Raw genomic sequence first — 22573 nt, forward strand, 5'->3', positions numbered from 1 at the left:
AATAATTTAGTCACTTAGGGTGCTTTTCACGTTGGAATCTCCCAGTGCAGGGTTTAGGAAACTTGGGAAGAAGGATGCGAAAATGTGTCTGGGTGTGCATGTGTGAAAGGGAATGATGAAAACAAAAAGGAGAGCAAAGATTTATTTTACCTATTTCAAATTTTTGTCCATGCAAAAGAGGAGGAAACATCCTTTTCTTCGCCAACTTTTAGAAACCAGAACTTAGGTCATAATTATACCTATCTACCATTTGCCACATTGTTTCTATGGGAAAACAAATTGTAAGTTCTGATTAACTGATTTACAAATGAAAGTTTGGAACCTATCTCTTTGATTAACTAGGGGCTGCCTGGCTTGAGCTTCAGGATCACCAAATTTGTATGCATTTTTTCTAATTATTGCATGTGTTTAATATGTTTTATTTCATCATTTACATTAAAAGCCATTTGAGGGTAGGGATGATTTTCTTTTTGTATAACTCACATAGTATCTAGCACAGTATTCTGGATATGGAAAGCACTTACACAATCTCTAGGCATTTTTTTTTTAAACACTTGGACAAGAGGTTTGGCAGTTTCTTATCCTTTTTTTTTTTTAAGATTTATTTATTTATTTGAGAGAGAGAGAGAGCATGCAAGAGCAAGCATAAGTGGGAGGGTCGGAGGGAGAGGGAGAGAGAGAATCCCAAGTGTACTCTGTGCTGAGTGCAGAGCCAGATGCGGGGCTCAGTCTTGGGACCATGAGATCATGACCTGAGCTGAAACCAAGAGTTGGACACTTAACTGACTGCACCACCCAGGCACCCCTATCTCTAGACATTTCTCAGAGTGTTTTGTACACTGGGCACTGTGGGAAGTAAAGAGTTGAAGAGCACACAATCTATGCTTTCTAAACATTCACACTCTATTTGGGGAGTTAAGCAGAAAGTATAAAGTCAGTTCCTCCCCCTATAACACAAAGTAGTCAAAAAAGCCTACCTGACATAAAGGGAAATGGGCACCATAGTGTTGAGAATAATGAAGTAGGACCAGAATATGAGGACAGCAGAGCCAACTGATGAAGACACATATTCTTTCCATGGCAGAAAATCCTGGAAGTAGTAGCCTTTATTGTTCTCCCAAATGCCATGCCCAATTGCTAGGATAAAACACATGCTGCCTAAAAACAGGAAAATCTGAAAATCAAAAAAAGAATTAAATTAACATTTCATCCAAGGCATGTGCTGCTTCAGACCTACCTTTTGGAGACTTACCTTTCAACAAACTTTTCTCTGTTCTTGGAGGTCAGGGGGGCCCCATAGTTCATAGGCTCTAAACAGTACTACACAGACAGAAAAAAAAAAGCCCAGCAGGAGCCATCCTTGGGATTTTGAAGGAAAATAAAAGTAACTAAACTATATTAAATACTAATTATCAGGAACTGTGCCAAGTACTTTACATATGTTATTTAATTTAATATTTATAAAACCTCTCTTTTAGTAATAGATGAGGAAATTGATATTAAGAGTAGAAAAGTATTTTGCCTCAAGTCACTTAGCTACTAACTAGCATGGAGCCCAATGTGGGACTCAATCTCACAACCCTGAGATCATGACCTGAGCCAAAACCAAGAGTTAGCCGCTTAACTGACTGTATCACCCAGTTGCCCCTAAAGATGATACCTTCTTACTCAAGATTATGGTTCTAGATAATCTCAACCTCCCATCAGGTTGAGAGAGAAAAGGGCATAGAAGGACAAGGAAGCAAAAAAGACAAATTTGAGAAATGTTTAGAAAAGAAGTTTGGGAAGAGGAGATAATCTTCCTGAACTCATTTTACAAGGCCAGCATTACCCTGGTAGCAAAGCCAGACGAGGACACTACAAGAAAAGAAAACAGTAAGCCAATATCCTTGATGAATATAGATGCAAAACTTCTCAACAAAATACTAGCAAACCAAATTCAACAACACATGAAAAGGATTATACACTGTGATCAACTGGGTTTTAGATATTAATGAAAGAAAATGGAGACATAAATAAATGGAAAGATATTCTATGTTCATGGGTTGGAGCAGTAAACATTATTAAATGCTTATACTACCCAAAGCTATCTATAGATTCAATGTAATCCCTATCAAGATTACAATGGCATTTTATTTTTTTTGCAGAAATAGAAAGAATAATTCTAAAATTTCTATGGAACCCTGAAAAACCCTGAATAGCCAAAGTAATCTTGAGAAAGAAAACAAAGCTGGATGCATCGTATGTCCTCATTTCAAACTATATTACAAAGCTATACTAATCAAAACAGTATGGGGGCACCTGGGTGACTCAGTTGTTAAGCGGCTGCCTTTGGCTTAGGTCATGATCCCAGCGTCCTGGGACTGAGCCCCACATCGGACTCCTTGCTCAGTGGGGAGCCTGCTTCTCCCCTGACTGCCACTTCCCCTGCTTATGCTTGCTCTCTCCCTCTCTCTCTCTGTGTCAAATAAATAAAATCTTAAAACAAAAAACAACAGTATGATACTGTCATAAACACAGACATATACACCAATGGAACAGAATCAAGAGTCCAGAGATAAACCCATGCACATATGGCCAACTGATACTGGACAAGGGAGGCAAGAATACTCAATGGAGAAAAGACAGACTCTTCAATAAATGGTGCTGGAAAAACTAGGTACTCATATGCAAAAGGATGAAACTGGATCCCTATCTTATACCTCTCACAAAAATTTATTCAAAATGGATTAAAGGCTTAAATGTAAAACCTGAAACCATAAACCTCCTAGGAAAAAAACAGAGAAAAAGCTCTTTGACAACAGTTTGGCAATGATTTTATGGATGTGACAACCAAAAAGCACAAGCAACAAAGCAAAAATAAACAAGTGGGATTACATCAAATTAAAGGCTTCTGCACAACAAAAGAAATAATCAACAAATAAAAAGGCAATCTATGGAGTGAGAGAAGATATTTACAAACCATTTATCTGATAAGAGGTTAATATCTAAAATATATATGGAAGTCATGCAACTCAATAGCAAATAGCAAAAAAGCAAATAATTGGATTAAAAAATGGGCAAAGGACCTAAAGAGATAATAGGCTTCTTTTTTTTAATTAAAAAAATTTTTTTTAAATTTTATTTATCTATGTAAGAGAGAGAGTACACACACACAAGTGGCAGGGGGGTGAGGAGCAGAGGGAGAGGGAGAAGCAGATTTCCCACTGAGCAGAGGGCCTGAAGCAGGGCTCCATCCCAGGACACTGAGATCATGACCTGAACTGAAGGTAGCCACTTAAGTGACTGAGCCATCCAGGCACTCTGATAATAGGTTTCAAATATTTATTTCATATTTAGATTTCAAATGCCCAAAAGGTGCGTGAAAAGATACTCAACATCACTAATTATCAGGGAAATGCAAATCAAAACCACAATGAGATGTCACCTTAGAAAGGCTATAATCGGCACATACACACACGCAGTGCACAGATTTCCAGTATCAACGCATCTTGATAGAAATGAAGGACTCCAAGAGATGAGAGAGTCATGGACAACAGGTCTTTAATAGATTACTGAAATTATAAATTCACATCCACAGTGGTTTCATGTTGACAGATTTCATATTTTGAAAGCTTGAGATATTTTATAATGAAACATGCCATGTGGAAACTTTGAAGCATAGAATTCTGCCAAACACCTGAATAAAGAATTCCTTACCTGGTATGTAAGAGACTTCTCAATACCACCATGACAAACCAGGAGAAGTGGGCCCACCTTAGTCCCTCAGAATTTTCTCAACTTCAGAAATATGCTGAGTGTTTAATCTAGACTTCAAGCTCTGTCACACAGGGACCTGTCACACTATTTGGTTAAGAAGTAAATTATACTGAACGGGGGGGTGGAGCAAGATGGCGGAGGACTAGTAGGAGACCTGGATTTCGTCTGGTCCCAGGAATTCAGCTGGATAGGGATCAAACCATTCTGAACACCTATGAACTCAACAGGAGATTGAAGAAAAGAACAGCAACAACTCTCTGAACAGAAAAGCGACCACTTTCTGGAAGGTAGGACATGCGGTGAAGTGAATCCGAGGCGATATTCGGGAGGATAGACGGCGGGGGAGGGGGCCTCCGTAGGCCGCTTCTGGCAAGTGAGAGCAGCGGAGCACAAAATCGGAACTTTTAGAAGTCGGATCCACTGAGGGATGTCGCTCCAGTGGCTAAGCTGGGGGTGGAACCCTCGCGGGACAGTGTGGTCTCAGGACCCTCGGGGTCACAGAAAGACTGGGGGTGCCTGAGTGTGGCAGAGCTCCCGGGTATCAGAGCGGGGAAGCCGGCCACAGAGATGGAGCCGAGGTGCGGGGTCTCAGCTCGGGGTTGCCATAAACCGTGATCCGCGGCACAGTCGGGCCACTGCTCTTCCAGCAGGGACCCAACAAGCGGCAGATCCGGGGAGACTCCCCTTCCTCCCCCGGGAGGAGCGGCGTGGGAGCACACCGCAGGGATCTGCTGGGTTTGGAGACTCCACACGGAGGCAGGTGCCAGAGATAGAAATGCTCGGTCACAGGCCGGGTGAGCACGGAGTGCGGCTGGAGACCGGGGACACGGGAGTGACTGACTGCTTTTCTCTGGGGGCGCACTGAGAAGTGGGGACCCAAGTTCTCGGCTCCTCTGGGGCAGAGATTGGGAGGTCGCCATTTTCACTCTCGTCCTCCAAAGCCAAACGGAAAGCGTGCAGGGAACAGAAGCTCCAGAGAGCAAACCCGAGCAGATTATTTAGCCCAGACCGGCAAGGGTGGGGCAATTCCGCCTCCAGCAAAGACATCTGGGAACCACCACTACAGGCCGCTCCCCCAGAAGATGAGCAAGAACCGCCAGCCAAGACCAAGCTTACCGATCAAGGAGAATGGCAGAACTCCAGCGCTAGGGGGATACTGCACAAAGAATTCATGGCTTTTTTTTTACCATGATTCTTTAGTCTTTCAAAGTTAATTTTTTTAACTTTTTTTTTTTGAATTTTTCTTTTTCCCTTTTTCAACCAACATCTTATCAATCCCTTTTTTAAAAAAAATTTTTATTTTTCATTTTTAGAGTCATATTCTATCCCTTCATAGTAGTTACCCTTACTTTTGGCATATATATAAGTTGTTCTCTCTTTAAAAATTTTGAGATACCGTTTCTTCTAACAGATCAAAATATACCCTAAATCTCTAGTGTATGGCTTTGTTCTAGTCTCCTGCCTGATCACATTCTCTCCCTTTTCTCTTCTTTTTTTTTTAAATCCTCTTCTTTCTTTTTTCAAACTTCTTATCAATTCCTTTTATAGAATCTTTTATAATTTTCTTCTTTACAGTCATATTCCATCCCTTCATTGTATTAACCCTTATTTTTGTACATATATAAGTTTTTCTTTCTTTAAAATTTTGGGAGGCACTTTCTTCTAACAGACCAAAATATGCCCAAAATCTAGTGTGTGGCACTGATCTATGCACCAGCCTGATCATATTTGATCATATTCTGTTTTTTTTGTTTTGTTCATTTTTATCTTTTTCTTTTCCTATTTTTCTTTTTCTTTTTTCTTTTTTTCCCTTTCTTGTCCCCCGGTTTCAGGTCTTTTCTGATTTGTTTAGAGTATATTTTCTGGGGACGTTGTTACCCTGTTAGCATTTTGTTCTCTCATTCATCAGTTCTCTGGACAAAATGACAAGACAGAAAAAATCACCCCAACAAAAAGAACAAGAGGCAGTACCGACTGCCAGGGACCTACTCAATACGGACATTAGTACGATGTCGGAACTAGAGTTCAGAACGATGATTTTAAAGATACTAGCTGGGCTTGAAAAAAACATGGAAGTTATTAGAGAAACTCTTTCTGGAGAAATAAAAGAACTAAAATCTAACCAAATTGAAATAAAAAAGGCTATTAATGAGATGCAATAAAAAATGGGGGCTCTAACTGTTAGGATAAATGAGGCAGAAGAGAGAATTAGCGATATAGAAGACCAAATGACGGAAAATAAAGAAGCTGAGAAAAAGAGAGATAAACAACTACTGGATCACGAGGGCAGAATTCGAGAGATAAGTGATACCATAAGATGAAACAACATTAGAATAATTGGAATCCCAGAAGAAGAAGAAAGAGAGAGAGGGGCAGAAGGTATATTGGAGCAAATTATAGCAGAGAACTTCCCTAATTTGGGGAAGGAAACAGGCACCAAAATCCAGGAGGCACAGAGAACCCCTCTCAAAATCAATAAAAATAGGTCAACACCCCAACATCTAACAGTAAAACTTATGAGTCTCAGAGACAAAGAGAAAATCCTGAAAGCAGCTCGGGAGAAGAGATATGTAACCTACAATGGTAGAAACATTAGATTGGCAACAGACCTATCCACAGAGACCTGGCAGGCCAGAAAGGACTGGCATGATATCTTCAGAGCACTAAATGAGAAAAATATGCAGCCAAGAATACTATAACCAGCTAGGCTATCATTGAAAATAGAAGGAGAGATAAAAAGCTTCCAGGACAAACAAAAACTAAAGGAATTTGCAAACACGAAACCAGCCCTACAAGAAATATTGAAAGGGGTCCTCTAAGCAAAGAGAAAGCCTAAAAGCAACACAGACCAGAAAGGAACACAGACAATATACAGTAACAGTCACCTTACAGGCAATACAATGGCACTAAATTCATATCTTTCAATAGTTACCCTGGGGCACCTGGGTGGCTCAGTTGGTTAAGCGACTGCCTTCAGCTCAGGTCATGATCCTGGAGTCCCAGGATTGAGTCCTGCATTGGGCTCCCTGCTCAGTGGGGAGTCTGCTTCTCCCTCTGACCCTCCCCCCTCTCATGTGCTCTCTCTCTCTCTCAAATAAATAAATAAAATCTTTAAAAAAATAGTTACCCTGAATGTAAATGGGCTAAATGCCCCAATCAAAAGACACGGGCTATCAGATAGGATAAAAAAACAGACCCCTCGATATGCTGTCTGCAAGAGACTCATTTTAGACCCAAAGACACCCCCAGATTGAAAGTGAAGGGGTGGAAAACCATTTACCATGCTAATGGACACCAAAGGAAAGCTGGGGTGGCAATCCTTATATCAGACAAATTAGAGTTTAAACCAAAGACTGTCATAAGAGATGAGGAAGGACACTATATTGTACTTAAAGGGTCTATCCAACAAGAAGATCTAACAATTGTAAATATCTATGCCCCTAACATGGGAGCAGCCAATTATATAAGGCAATTAATAACAAAAGCAAAGAAACACATCGACAACAATACAATAATAGTGGGGGACTTTAACACCCCCCTCACTGAAATGGACAGATCATCTAAGCAAAAGATCAACAAGGAAATAAAGACTTTAAATGACACACTGGACCAAATGGACTTCACAGACATATTCAGAACATTCCATCCCAAAGCAACAGAATACACATTCTTCTCTAGTGCCCATGGAACATTCTCCAGAATAAATCACATCCTAGGTCACAAATCAGGTCTCAACCAGTACCAAAAGATTGGGATCACTCCCTGCATATTTTCAGACCACAATGCTTTGAAATTAGAACTCAATCACAAGAGGAAATTTGGAAAGAACTCAAACACATGGAGGCTAAAGAGCATTCTACTAAAGAATGAATGGGTCAACCAGGAAATTAAAGAAGAATTAAAAAAAAATTCATGGAAACAAATGAAAATGAAAACACAACCGTTCAAAATCTTTGGGATACATCAAAGGCAGCCCTAAGAGATGGGTCAACCAGGAAATTAAAGAAGAATTAAAAAAATTAATGGAAACAAATGAAAATGAAAACACAACCGTTCAAAATCTTTGGGATACATCAAAGGCAGCCCTAAGAGGAAAGTATATAGCAATAAAGCCTTTCTCAAGAAACAGGAACGGTCTCAAATACACAACCTAACCCTACACCTAAAGGAGCTGGAGAAAGAACAGCAAATAAAGCCTAAACCCAGCAGGAGAAGAGAAATGATAAAGATCAGAGCAGAAATCAATGAAATAGCAACCAAAAGAACAGTAGAACAGATCAACAAAACAAGGAGCTGATTCTTTGAAAGAATGAACAAGATTGATAAACCCCTGGCCAGACTTCCCAAAAAGAAAAGAGAAATGACCCAAATCAACAATCATGAATGAAAGAGGAGAGATCACAACCAACACCAATGAAATACAAACAATTATAAGAACATATTATGAGCAACTGTATGCCAGCAAATTAGATAATCTGGAAGAAATGGAGGCATTCCTAGAGATGTATCAACTACCAAAACTGAACCAGGAAGAAATAGAAAACCTGGACAGGCCTATAACCACTAAGGAAATTGAAGCAGTCATCAAAAATCTCCCAACAAACAAACGCCCAGGGCCAGATGGCTTCCCAGGGTAATTCTACCAAACATTTAAAGAAGAATTAATACCTATTCTTTTGAAACTGTTCCAAAAAATAAAAATGGAAGGAAAACTTCCAAACTTGTTTTATGAGGCCACAATTACCTTGATCCCCAAACCAGACAAAGACCCCATCAAAAAGGAGAATTACAGACTAATATCCTTGATGAACATGGATGCAAAAATTCTCACCAAAATACTAGCCAATAGGATCCAACAGTACATTAAAAGGATTATTCACCACGACCAAGAGGGATTTATCCCTGGGCGGCAAAGTTGGTTCAACAACCGCAAATCAATCAATGTAATACAATACATTAATAAAAGAAAGAACAAGAACCCTATGATCCTCTCAATAGATGCAGAAAAAGCATTTGACAAAGTACAGCATCCTTTCTTGATCAAAACTCTTCAGAGTATAGGCATAGAGGGTACATACATCAATATCATAAAAGCCATCAATGAAAAACCCACAGCGAATATCATTCTCAATGGGGAAACATGAGAGCTTTCCCCCTAAGGTCAGGAACATGGCAGGGATGTCCACTATCACCACTGCTATTCAACATAGTATTAGAAGTCCTAGCCACAGCAATCAGACAACAAAAAGAAATAAAAGGCATCCAAATCGGCAAAGAAGAAGTCAAACTCTCACTGTTTGCAGATGATATGATACTTTATGTTGAAAACCCAAAAGACTCCACCCTAAAACTGCTAGAACTCATACAGGAATTCAGTAAAGTGGCAGGATATAAAATCAATGCACAGAAATCAGTGGCATTCCTATACACCAACAACAAGACAGAAGAGAGAGAAATTAAGGAGTTGATCCCATTTACAATTGCACCCAAAACCATAAGATACCTAGGAATAAATCTAACCAAAGAGGCAAAGAATCTGTACTCAGAAAACTATAAAATACTCATGAAAGAAATTGAGGAAGACACAAAGAAATGGAAAAACATTCCATGCTCATGGATTGGAAGAACAAATATTGTGTAGATGTCAATGCTAACTAGAGCAATCTACACATTCAATGCAATCCCCATCAAAATACCATCCACTTTTTTCAAAGAAATGGAATAAATAATCCTAAAACTTGTAAGGAAGCAGAAGAGACCCCGAATAGCCAGAGGAATGTTGAAAAAGAAAAGCAAAGCCGGCGGCATCACAATTCTGGACTTCAAGCTCTATTACAAAGCTGTCATCATCAAGACAGTATGGTACTGGCACAAAAACAGACACATAGATCAATGGAACAGAATAGAGAGCCCAGAAATGGACCCTCAACTCTATGGTCAACTCATCTTCGACAAAGCAGGAAAGAATTTCCAATGGAAAAAAGACAGTCTCTTCAACAAATGGTGTTGGGAAAATTGGGCAGCTACATGCAGAAGAATGAAACTGGACCACTTCCTTACACCACACACAAAAATAGACTCAAAATGGTTGAAAGACCTAAATGTGAGAAAGGAGTCCATCAATATCCTAAAGGAGAACACAGGCAGCAACCTCTTCGACCTCAGCCGCAGAGACTTCTTCCTAGAAACATTGCCAAAGGCAAGGGAAGCAAGGGCAAAAATGAACTATTGGGACCTCATCAAGATAAAAAGCTTTTGCACAGCAAAAGAAACAGTCAACAAAACCAAAAGACAACCGACAGAATGGGAGAAGATATTTGCAAATGACATATCAGACAAAGGGCTAGCATCCAAAATCTATAAAGAACTTCTTAAACTCAACACCCAAAGAACAAATGATCCAATCAAGAAATGGGCAGAAGACATGAACAGACATTTTTCCAGAGAAGACATCCAAATGGTCAACAGACACATGAAAAAGTGCTCAACATCGCTCGGCATCAGGGAAATCCAAATCAAAACCTCAATGAGATTATCACCTCACACCAGTCAGAATGGCTAAAATTAATAAGTCAGGAAATGACAGATGTTGGCAGGGATGCGGAGAAAGGGGAACCCTCCTACACTGTTGGTGGGAATGCAAGCTGGTGCAGCCACTCTGGAAAACAGTATGGAGGTTCCTCAAACAGTTGAAAATAGAGCTACCATACGATCCAGCAATTGCACTACTGGGTATTTACCCCAAAGATACAAATGTAGGGATCCGAAGGGGTATGTGCACCCCAGTGTTTATAGCAGCAATGTCCACAATAGCCAAACTGTGGAAAGAGCCAAGATGTCCATTGACAGATGAATGGATAAAGAAGATGTGATATATATATATATACACACACACACACACACACACACACACACACATATAATGGAATATTATGCAGCCATCAAAAAGAATGAAATCTTGCCATTTGCAACGACGTGGATGGAACTGGAGGGTATTATGCTGAGCGAAGTAAGTCAATCAGAGAAAGACATGTATCATATGACCTCACTGATATGAGGAATTCTTAATCTCAGGAAACAAACTGTGAGTTGCTGGAGTGGTGGGGAGTGGGAGGGATGGGGTGGCGGGGTGATAGACATTGGGGAGGGTATGTGCTGTGGTGAGTGCTGTGAAGTGTGCAAGACTGTTGAATCACAGATCTGTACCTTTGAAGCAAATAATACATATGTTTAAAAAAAAGAAAAGAAGAAGATAGCAGGAGGGGAAGAATGAAGGGGGGGAAACTGGAGGGGGAGACAAACCATGAAAGACTATGGACTCTGAGAAACAAACTGAGGGTTCTAGAGGGGAGGGTCATGGGAGGATGGGTTAGCCTGGCGATGGGTATTAAAAAGCGCACATTCTGCATGGAGCACTGGGTGTTATATGCAAACAATGAATCATGGAACACTATATCAAAAACTAATGATGTAATGTATGGTGATTAACATAACATAATAAAAAAAGGCTACGATCAAAAAATGTTAGAATGGCTGTAATAAAAAAAAAACGAGATAACAAGTAGTAGGGAAGATGTACACTATTGGTGGGAATGTAAATTGGTATAGCCACTATGAAAACAGTACGGATGCTCCTGAGAAAATTAAAACTAGAACTACCATATGATCTAGTAATTCCACTTCTGAGTATATATCTGAAGGAAAAAAAAATCACTATCTTTTTTTTCTTAAAGAATTTATTTATTTATTTGACAGAGAAAGACACAGCGAGAGAGGGAACACAAGCAGGGGGAGCAGGAGAGGAGAAGCAGGCTTCCCGCGGAGCAGGGAGCCTGATGCGGGGCTTGATCCCAGGACCCTGGGATCATGACCCAAGCAGAAGGCAGACGCTCAATGACTGAGCCACCAGGCACCCCTAAAATCACTATCTTGAGGAGTTATCTGTGCCCCTATGTTCACTGCGCCATTATTTACAAATTCCAAGACATGGAAATCACCTAAGTGTCTACTGACAGATGAATGGATAAAGAAAATGTGATACACACACACAGAGACACACAGACACACACACACACACAGGAATATTAGTCAGCCATTAAAAAAGAAGAAAATTCTGCTATTTGTGACAACATGGATGAACCTTGATGGCATTATGCTAAGTGAAATAAGTCAGAGAAAGACAAACACTCTGATACTCTATATGTGGAATCTAAAACAAAAACAAAACCTCATAAAAACAGACAGCAGATTGGTGGTTGCCAGGGGCCAAGGACAGGTGAAGAGGTGCAGAGGAGTGGGGTGAAGGTGGTCAAACAGTACGAAGTTCCAGTTATAAGATAATTAAGTTCTGGAGACGTAATGAACAGCATGGTGACTATGCCTAACAATCCTGTATTGTATATTTGAAAGTCACTGAGAGAGGAGATCTTAAAAGTTCTTACACCAAACTAACAAAAGAACTGTAACTCTGTGAGGTGATGGATGTGTTAACTATCCTTATTGTGGTAATCATTTCACTATATATTTGATATATACATATATCAAAACACTGCATGGTACACCTTAAATGTATACAATGTTATATGTCAATTGTATCTTAAAGATGAGAAAAATAAAATACCGAAAAATTTTATATGAATGGAATCATATAGTATATGCCCTTTTTTTGATGGGCTTCTTTTGTTCAGCATGATTATTTTGGGAATCATTTATGTTTTTGCATCTACTGATGGTTATTTATTTTTATTGCTGAGTAGTATTTTATTGTATAGATACTGCACAATCTATTTACTAATTTGTTGGACTTTTGAGTTTTTCCAGTTTATGGCTATTGCAAACAGCTGCACCAAACACATATGTACAAGATTTTACATGGATATATGCTTTCATTTCCTTAGTAAATATCTAGAAGTGGAATTGCTGGATCCTACAGTAAATTTATATTTAACTTTTTAGGAAACTGACAAATGCTTTCCAAAGTGGTTGTACAATTTTATGTTCCACTTACATTATATGCCCACATACCGCTGGAGCAGACAGATATGATGTTACTGTTGAATCACGTCTAAGTCTACTCAGTGGTCTTCACACCTGTGCCCTTTGTCACAAAATGTGACTAGCTCAAAGCAACACATCCCCACTGCTAGATGATTGGAGCTCTCATCTTTGAATCACTGATGGGAAAAGTGTGTGTTTGTTTTTGATGGGAAAGTCTTTGAAGACAAGGGTATAAAAGGCAGGAGGAGTAGGTCTAACTGAGACCATTCTCAAAAAATGAGATTTTAGGGGCACCTGGGTGACTCAGTCATTAAGCGTCTGCCTTCGGCTCAGGTCATGATCCCAGGGTCCTGGGATCGAGCCCCACATCGGACTCCCTGCTCAGCGGGAAGCCTGCTTCTCCCTCTCCCACTCCCCCTGCTTGTGTTCCCTCTCTTGCTGTCTCTCTGTCAAATAAACAAATTAAAAAAAAAATGAGAGTTTAGAGAACTTTTTATTACGAAAAATTTCAAACACATATTAAGTTATATAAATAGTATAATGAATCCCTATGTACCCATCACTCAGTTTCAACAACTCTCAATTCATGGCCAGTCTTATTTCATCCAAACCCCCGCTTCCCCCCCCACCTTTTTTTAAGATCCCAGGGTCTTGGTCAATCCCAAGACCCTGGGATCATGACCTGAGCTGAAGGCAGAGGCTTAACGACTGAGCCACCCAGGCGCCCCCCACTTCCCCTTTTAAGCAAATTTCTCACATTAAATAATTTTATCTGGAAACTGTTTAATATTCACCTTTAAAGGCTATTATTTAAACATATAACCATAATACCTTTATCACTTAAAAAATTAAAAATAAATCCTTAGTATCATTCAATATTTGAGATTTGAGTGTTGAGTGAGTAACAGAATGGGGGAGAACAAAACAAAGGAGGATTGAGAAAAAACAGTAAAACCTGCTATTATTTCTAGACAAATGCAGATTCATACTGACTAGTTCAGCTCTTTGTGATGGTCTCTCTGGGGCCATAAAACCCTTTCTTCTCAATCTTATTTCTATTTCTTTATCCTTCTCTTCAATGAGCCATGTGAAAGCAAGACTATCCTCATTATTCAGATCAAACCCCAATGATGAATTCCATTGGTCCTGCCTTCCTTTTTGGATAGTCTATGTGGCCAGCATTAAATTGGGGTCCATATTTTTCTAACTGCCCCTTTTCTAGGCCCTATTTCATCAGCTCCAGTGGGAAAAAATGGGGAAGGTAAATGATTAGAATAAATTTTTATTTATAAACAGAAATGTATTTATAATTTATTTGTGATACATTATTAAAATAAATTATTTATTTCAAAGCTGTGGGAAAATATTACAGACCTTCAACCTGCTCCATCTCTGTTGGTTGGATAACTGATAATTACCCATGATTTCCAGTGATGTGTCCTGCCTCTACTGTTAGACTATGAGTCCCCCAGGACCAGATCTTTCTGCTCAGATTAAGCCACCAGAAAGGAAAATTACCTCTATCAGACCAAATCCCCTAGGGCAGGGCTTCCCCCGCAGTGTGAGGCCTGCAGTGTCAGGACACAGTCTGCTCTTTGCTCATTCCCAGAACTTTTCCTGCCATCCCAAGGCTTTCTAAGCCCTTGCAGATGTTCTATGTCTCTTATCGCGATGGAGTTTATTGGTATGTAGTCTCTAAAGCTTCACCTTGCTTCTTTTCTACAGTAAGAAACAAATAAATTGGTTGTGGCTACAAACTCCCAGGTTGCTTGTTTATTATCAGAGCCAGTCAGACCCAAGAAGAGCAAACAGCCTTCCATTTTGCAAAAAGTGGTACCAATAAATGCTCAAAGAGATACTCAATTTTGTCACTGTTGACAAAACTAACAGAGAACTACTAAGGTCGTCACTGTCACAGGGGAGCTCCCAGGCTTCATAGGCAGCCTGTAAAAAGAAAGTACTCCTTGGTCCTTTGACCTTCACATCTGTGCTTTTTATTGTTCCTTACCACAAAAGTATATCCTGGATTTCTGGCACCACTCAAATTTCAAACACTCTGTTTTTTTGCCCAACAGACACACTCTTACTTAATAGAATAGGGTTCATTGTGAGCTCTGATCACTGGGGAGAGAGAGGGGATCAAACTCCAGCTCAGCTGTGGGCTTGTCAGGAAGCAGCTTTGCTAAACATGCTTCTTATATCTGCCAGATTTTCCCTAAGAAACATTTCCAAAAATGCAGAAAAATGAACTGTTTAAACCAGGTAAGATTTGTGCTGCAGCTTCAAGAAATGAGAGTGCATTACATCTAACTACATTAACAATGTCCTGGCAAAAAATACCATATAAACAAAACTACAGTGCTGATAAGAACCTAGCTAATTCAAGAACATTTCCTCATTTAATAACAATTCAAAAGATATTTCTTGAGCATTATTTTGTGCAAGGCACTTCCAAGAATATAGAGATGAATATGACCTAATTTCTACCTTAGAGGTTCATAATTTGGTAGCTCAGATAGTCATTCTTTTTTCACTAACTCAACAAATAATAGTAAAGTTCTGTTATGTGTCAGGCATAGTTCTAGGGACTGAAGATAAAGTGGTAAAAAAAAAAAAAAAAGACAATGTCCTTAATCTCAAAGAGTTTACACTGCTGTGGAGATAAGAAATAAAATATATATATATAAATAATTTAACTAGTGCTGTGATGAAAATAAAACAGGTTAACAGAATAAAGAAGGTCTTGGTGGGGGTGGCTACTTTAGACAGAAAAGAGGCTGCTTTGAAAAGGCGGCACTGAATGATGAACAAGAAGTAAGCCATGCAAAGCAAGCCATGGGGCAGGCCTTGACAGCAACGGTAAAGATTTTAAGATAGGAACAAGTTTGCTTTTTCACTTGATTTGTAGTTTTCCTGGGTATAGATTTCTAGGTCAAAATAACTTTCACTAAGAACTTTGAAGGGATGACCCTACTAATTTCTAGGACCCAGTTGTGTGGGTAAGAAATCTGGTACCAACCTAATTCTCATTTTTTTCTGTTCATATCTTATTCTTATCCCTGTGAAGATTTTGAGGGACTTCTCTATACCCTTGAAGCTCTAAAATTCATGATGCTTATTGGATGATTTAGATCTGAAACTCATATCTTCTCGATATGAGTTCTAGGAAATATTCTTAGAAGAAGAATATTTCAACTTCTTGAATTCTAGGAAATATTCTTCTATTATTTATTTGACAATGTCGTCCCCTCCATTTTCTCTTCCTGATACTCCTGGTAGATGAATTTGGGGGCTCCTGGTTTGGTTCTCTATTAAAAAGAAGTATTTATCTCATATATTTTGTCTCTTTATCTTTTTATTAGAGCGTTCTTTAACTATTTCAGCCCTTTTATTGGCTTTTTATTTATTTTTTTAAAGAGTTTATTTATTTATTTGACAGAGAGAGAGACAGCAAGAGAGGGAACACATGCAGGGGGAGTGGGAGAGGGAGAAGCAGGCTTCCCGTGGGGCAGGGAGCCCGATGCGGGGCTCGATCCCAGGACCCTGGGACCATGACCTGAGCTGAAGGCAGACGCTTAACAACTGAGCCACCCAGATGCCCCTTTATTGGCTTTTTAAATTTCAGCTATCTTTACTTCCTGAAATTCTTTTCTGTTGCTCTTAGATTGCTTTTTTCTTTTTCCATTTTTAGCAACCCTATTCTTATTTTATTTATGCAATTGTGTCTTCTAAGAATAGTAATAAGAATTTTTGGAAGTTCTTTTCTCTTCCCTGAATTATGTCTTTTCTGGGGTCAGTTATTCTATTTATTCAGCCTCATCCTCCTCTTTTGTGTTCCTGGTTTCCCTCTAGTCCACTTAAAAATATGAGTAAAAGAGTAGTTTAATCATTATAGGTTGGTTTGGTTTCCTTTGGTTAATTTTGTTTCCCCAGTAGGCCACTCTCCTGAATGGGCACATGGAAGCATGCATTCTGTGTGGGTAGGCAGTATGTGTTATTTGACAGATCTCACCTTCAGGTGCACAAGGAGCATGCAAGCACATTGGAGCCCCATAACTAACTAACTAACTAACTAACTAACTAACTAACTAACTAAGTTGTGTTATGTTATTTATTTGAGAGAGAGAGAGTGCCTGTGAATGCTTTGGGGAGTATCAAGGAGAGAGAGAATCCCAAGCAGACTCCCTGCTAAGTGTGGAGCCTGATGTGAGGCTGGAGGAGCCTGATGCAGGGCTTGATCCCAGGACCCATGAGATCATGACCTGAGCCAAAATCACCAGTCCAACACTCAACCAACTGAGCCACCCAGGTGCCCTGCCCCTTAAATTTAAAATAAAATGGGTTTTACACTGAAGTGATGACACCTGCATTAGAAGCCCTAGCCCTCTGAGAAAGGTTGTTAAATTTCTTTAGAAAGCAGTTCTCTTGTTTGAGACTGGAAAGCAAATACATTTGCTATTGTTATATGCATGCTATAGGGCTGGCAGGGGGGTACAGAGGGCCAAAAAATTGTTGCCCATGTTGTTTTATGGGCAGTTTTAAAATTAATTATCCTAATCATTTTCCCACCTACCACTTCTGCTCTCCATACCTGCTGATGCTAGCTTGGAGCTATTACTGAGCTCTACCAAGAAGAATACATTTGCACTGAAGCTTTCACTACTCTGGTTTATCTATCAATATAATCTATCTACTTTCTGCCTTCCAAAAACTCATCAACATCTTGGGTCTGCTGCTGGTTCATCCTCTGTCAGGGCTGTTAGGTATTTATTTCCTGTTTGTACTTTTTTTTTTTTTTTAAGATTTTACTTATTTGACAGAGAGAGAGACACAGCGAGAGAGGGAACACAAGCAGGGGGAGTGGGAGAGGGAGAAGCAGTCTTCCCGCCAAGCAGGGAGCCTGATGCGGGGCTCGATCCCAGGACCCTGGGATCATGACCTGAGCTGAAGGCAGACGCTTAACGACTGAGCCACCTAGGTGTCCCCTGTCTGTACTTCTTTATAGTCATTTCATTAAGCTTCTCAGTGTTCTTCTTAAACTGGTGCCCAAAAGTGAACACAGTACCCCAGATAAGATTTCATACAAAGATTGCATGAATAACCATAGAAATACAGGAATTTATAGCAACTACTCTGCCAGCTTAGCTGCCCCCAGCATTTGCATTGACTCTCTGTTGCCTCTGTTTTGTGAGAACCTGAGCAGAGAACTACATTCTCTCTCTGGAGAACCCCCTGCAGGTACCTCTATGTTCCTGCTGTAATCTGCACTGGAGTTCTCTAGGCCTGCTATTCAGCTATCTTCCTAGGACTTCCTTTCACTTGTCCCCTTGTTTCCTGGCTTCTGTAATCTTTCTTAGTTTACTTTCTTGTTTTGTCTAAGTATACACACTAGGAGCTTCCTAAGAGGGGAGACACGATGAATAAATTTTTTTGAGTCTTTATGCATATGGATATTTCTTTATGCTTGAATTTTATTGATAGTTTCACTGGATTTAGAATTATAGGCTACAAATAATTTTCTCACACACTTTTGAAGGCATTGAGGTTTACCTTCTGCTGTTGCTGTTGAGAAGTCTAATGCTATTCTAATTTTTGATCCTGGTATATGACCTTCTATTCTTCTCTGGAAGCTTGTGGGATTTTCTTTTTAGTTTTTTAATTTCTTCATATGTGGCCAATCTGCCTTTTATTTTTTTTTAATTTTTTATTGTTATTTTAATCACCATACATTACATCATTAGTTTTTGATGTAGTGTTCCATGATTCATTGTTTGTGCATAATACCCAGTGCTCCATGCAGAACGTGCCCTCTTTAATACCCATCACCAGGCTAACCCATCCTCCCACCCCCCTCCCCTCTAGAACCCTCAGTTTGTTTTTCAGAGTCCATCGTCTCTCATGGTTCATCTCCCCCTCCGATTTCTCCCCCTTCATTCTTCCCCTCCTGCTATCTTCTTCTTTTTTTTCTTAACATATATTGCATTATTTGTTTCAGAGGTACAGATCTGTGATTCAACAGTCTTGCACACTTCACAGTGCTCACCATAGCACATACCCTCCCCAATGTCTATCACCCAGCCACCCCACCCCTCCCACCCCCCATTCTGGCAACCCTCAGTTTGTTTCCTGAGATTAAGAGTTCCTCATATCAGTGAGTTCATATGATACATGTCTTTCTCTGATTGACTTATTTTGCTCAGCATAACACCCTCCAGTTCCATCCACATCATTACAAACGGCAAGATCTCATTCCTTTTGATGGCTGCGTAATATTCCATTGTATATATATACCACATCTTCTTTATCCATTCATCTGTCAGTGGACATCTTGGCTCTTTCCACAGTTTGGCTATTGTGGACACTGCTGCTATAAACATCGGGGTGCACGTACCCCTTCGGATCCCTACATTTGTATCTTTGGGGTAAATACCCAGTAGTACAATTGCTAGATTGTATGGTAGCTCTATTTTCAACCTTTTCAGAACCTCCATACTGTTTTCCAGAGTGGTTGCACCAGCTTGCATTCCCACCAACAGTGTAGGAGGGTTCCCCTTTCTCTGCATCCCCACCGACATCTGTCGTTTCCTGACTTGTTAATTTTAACCATTCTGACTGGTGTGAGGTGGTATCTCATTGAGGTTTTGATTTGGATTTCCCTGATGCCGAGTGATGTTGAGGCCAATCTGCCTTTTAAACAGCACTTGTCATGTGTTTTAATTTTGTCCCCCCAGGAGACAGCAAGTATAGCAGAAAGAGCATTGATTCTGAAAAGTTATGCCTAGATGGATAGATGTGATAATTAAATAAAATGATATATGTAAAGCATGTAACACATATTGCTGCCCTGCCCCCTTTATAAACTTGGGGGCTGCACCCAGATCTTATACATCTTTATGATTCTCACAACATCAGGCACATCTGGGCACATAATAGATTCTCAATAAATATGAATTGATGAGTCATTGCCATTATTTTTTGTAGGATTTATTGTTTATTATTTATTTTATATTATCCTACAATTTTTTGTAGGACATTATTATTATAATGTCTTTGCCATTATTTTTTTTGTAGGATTTTACTTACGATATTTATCTTTATTGTGTCTCAATTTGCATGTTTGTCAAATGAGGAAATACTTCATGACTTGTCTATTGTCATGGATGTAGTGAGGCTCCAGTAAGTGAATGATGAATATTCTAAAAAGTTAAAATCACTCTAACAGATGTCAAGTATTGTCACCGACCTTCACTAAGTAGGTGAACTTTCCTGGGCACATGGGAGACATTCTGTTTTGAAAATAAGCCTAGGCAAAACGACATAACTTAGTGCCTAATGATACATGTTCCTAATACTGTATGAGGCATATTTACCTATGTCACCTCCCTGAATTCTCAAATGTGATTTCCTCATGAAGAAACCAGGAAATGTTACTTTGTTTCAGTTGCTGAAAGCTACGCAGACAGTAGTAGAAAGAGTGGATGCCAGCTTCTAGTCTCAAAGCTGAATGAACTTTCCTAATTTTCTAAAACCCCATTTACTAAATCCAGAGGATTTAGGAAAAGAACAGTGATATTTCCAGGGTGCCTGGGTGGCTCAGATGGTTGAGCATCTGCCTTTGGCTCAGGTCATGATCTGCAGGTCCTGGAATCGAGCCCCACTTTGGGCTCCCAGCTCAGCAAGGAGTCTCCTTCTCCCTCTCCCTCTGCCTCTCTCCCTGCTTGTGCTCTCTCTCTCTCAAATGAATAAATAAAATCCTAAAAAAAAGAACAGTGATATTTTCCATAATTAATAAGGGAGATGAGGCAGTTTATAATTCTGATATTAATGAGAGATATACAGAAAGAAAAGGCACTTTTAAATTTTCAGAGTCTAAGCAATAGAGTAAAAATAAAAATGAAAAGTTATTGAATTAAGTATAGGCACCACTGAAATTACTTAGTTATGCAAACAAGTCTATATCTAACAAGAAGAAAATTCTGTATAGGATAGCATGGAAATAAATCTTCAGATTAAACTTCTATTATCAAAGCTATTACTGTCTATTGAGTGCTTTTCAAATTTCATTTCTTAGCAACAGAATCTCTTTTTTCCAACTGAAATCTTACAGAACAGATAAATGTCAAGCTGCTCTTCTTGAAGTAAGAACATCAGAATGACGGGGTCAGAACAAAACTCACTTGATCTTTCCTATTCCCCCTGTGGCAGACCTTAGACTCCTCTAAGGAAACAGTCTGAGTGTAAGTAAGGTGTTCTATTAGTCTAAGTAATGTTTTATTAAAGTGCTCACGATGGCTATGAGGAAATAAAAATGTGTCAGTTTCTAAAGCAGGGTCCTTGATCCATCCCAGTATTACTAATCAGAGCATGAAATCTTAAATTGTGACTGTCCTCTACAACAGAGGTGTAAACTAGAGAGAGACTTCCTTGTCAATTGGCTCTGTTCTTTTCTGCTTCTGGCATTAGTAAATAGCGTACCATGAGTTTTTCAAACAACTAAAATCCAGGTCGGAAATGCCAGCTACAGCCACGGAAGGAAGAAAAGCATGTCTATTTGTAAAGAAGAAAAAAATGTCTTTAACTTACCCAGAGCACAAGGACATTCAAGAGATGGTCCATGTGCGTCCGCTTAAAGGTAGACTTTCCACAGTTCTGCATTAATTTGGTGTCTGGTCCTAAGTGAAACAGGGAGACCAGCTCTTAGAATCATTGAATATACTCAGAGGATTGAAAATGGATTGAAATATACCTTTATGATCACCTAATCAAACCTCTTACCAATGCCAGGGGATAAAGCCCTGGAGAAAGGCTCGTAGTTGGTGCCAATAACTAAAAAAATACACGTTTTATTTCTAAGGATAATCCCAAGTATTTCTGCAAAGTACATTGATGCTGACCTCTCTTTTTGCAGCACCTTAGACAGTCTAACCTTCCACAGATGAGATAAGTCAGAATAGGAGCCACAAACTTTTTTTTTTTTAGTTTTAATTTTAATCCCAGTAAGTTAACAAGCAGTGTTATATTAATTTCAGGTGTACAATATAGTAATTCAACACTAGGAGCCACAAGCTTCTTTCTCATCATCATCATCTGATTTATTTAGCTTAGAAAAGAGATTTTTTGATAAAGAGATCTCCACCTTCTTTTGAGGAAACCCTCTGCCGGGCCAGGTTCTATTCCAAGTTTCTAAGTGGGAAAAGGCAATAGCAGTGATTTCTTCTGAGGTGGAAGCTGGGCTTTTCTGGGGCTGAGAGACCAGAGACCGTATTTCTTCATGACAGGGCAGATGGTAAGTAGAAGTAAAGAGTTTTTAGTGGCCAATAGGACTAGAGTTGGGTATTACTGACCAGAAATATGGTTGTAGAGAAAATGTAAGAGGTTTAGAAGAAAGTGTAAGTAGCAATTTCTCTGGTTTTTACTACCTGATTGTTATTCTTACATGTACTCCAATGAAGGAATTTCCTTAATGTTTACACATGAGGGAGCTGGAACTTCCCTGATAATGTGGGCAGATGCTGAGAATACAGGGCCTAAGCTACACTATTCTTTCCTTCTAAGGCATTTCGTGAAGGGCCTGAAGTCATGAGAAGTTTGTCTCAGAGCCTGGAAGCTACAAGGGACAGAATCTTCAAAGGGTCCTTAGAAAGAATGACTCTACCTCACATTTCAAGAAGGATGTGGAGATCATGGTAGAACCTGGGCATCATGTAGAGGAATAACAACTAAATTCTGCACTGAATACTTCAAGATGCTCTTAAGGGTATCAGTTCTCTTCTGCTCTAGGTTTCCCAAAGCCCCAAAAGACTTTTCACTACCATGT

The 22573-nt window shown here is 39.5% G+C and overlaps 1 protein-coding gene across 3 annotated transcripts in view; it reads right to left on the reverse strand.

Annotated features, from left to right (window-relative positions):
* Window positions 1-22573, reverse strand: part of LOC113933991 (phospholipid-transporting ATPase FetA-like) — a 118428-nt gene that overhangs the window by 28736 nt on the left and 67119 nt on the right. For all 3 annotated transcript variants that reach the window (XM_027614402.2, XM_027614404.2, XM_027614403.2), the window contains 2 exons: window positions 21340-21428; window positions 978-1174 (listed from right to left, as the gene is read on the reverse strand). In XM_027614402.2, the coding sequence (XP_027470203.2) occupies window positions 978-1174; window positions 21340-21428 (286 nt within the window). The remainder of the gene's footprint in view (window positions 1-977; window positions 1175-21339; window positions 21429-22573) is intronic.

This window comes from Zalophus californianus, chromosome 13 (assembly GCF_009762305.2).
Source record: "Zalophus californianus isolate mZalCal1 chromosome 13, mZalCal1.pri.v2, whole genome shotgun sequence".
Lineage (NCBI taxonomy): Eukaryota > Metazoa > Chordata > Mammalia > Carnivora > Otariidae > Zalophus > Zalophus californianus.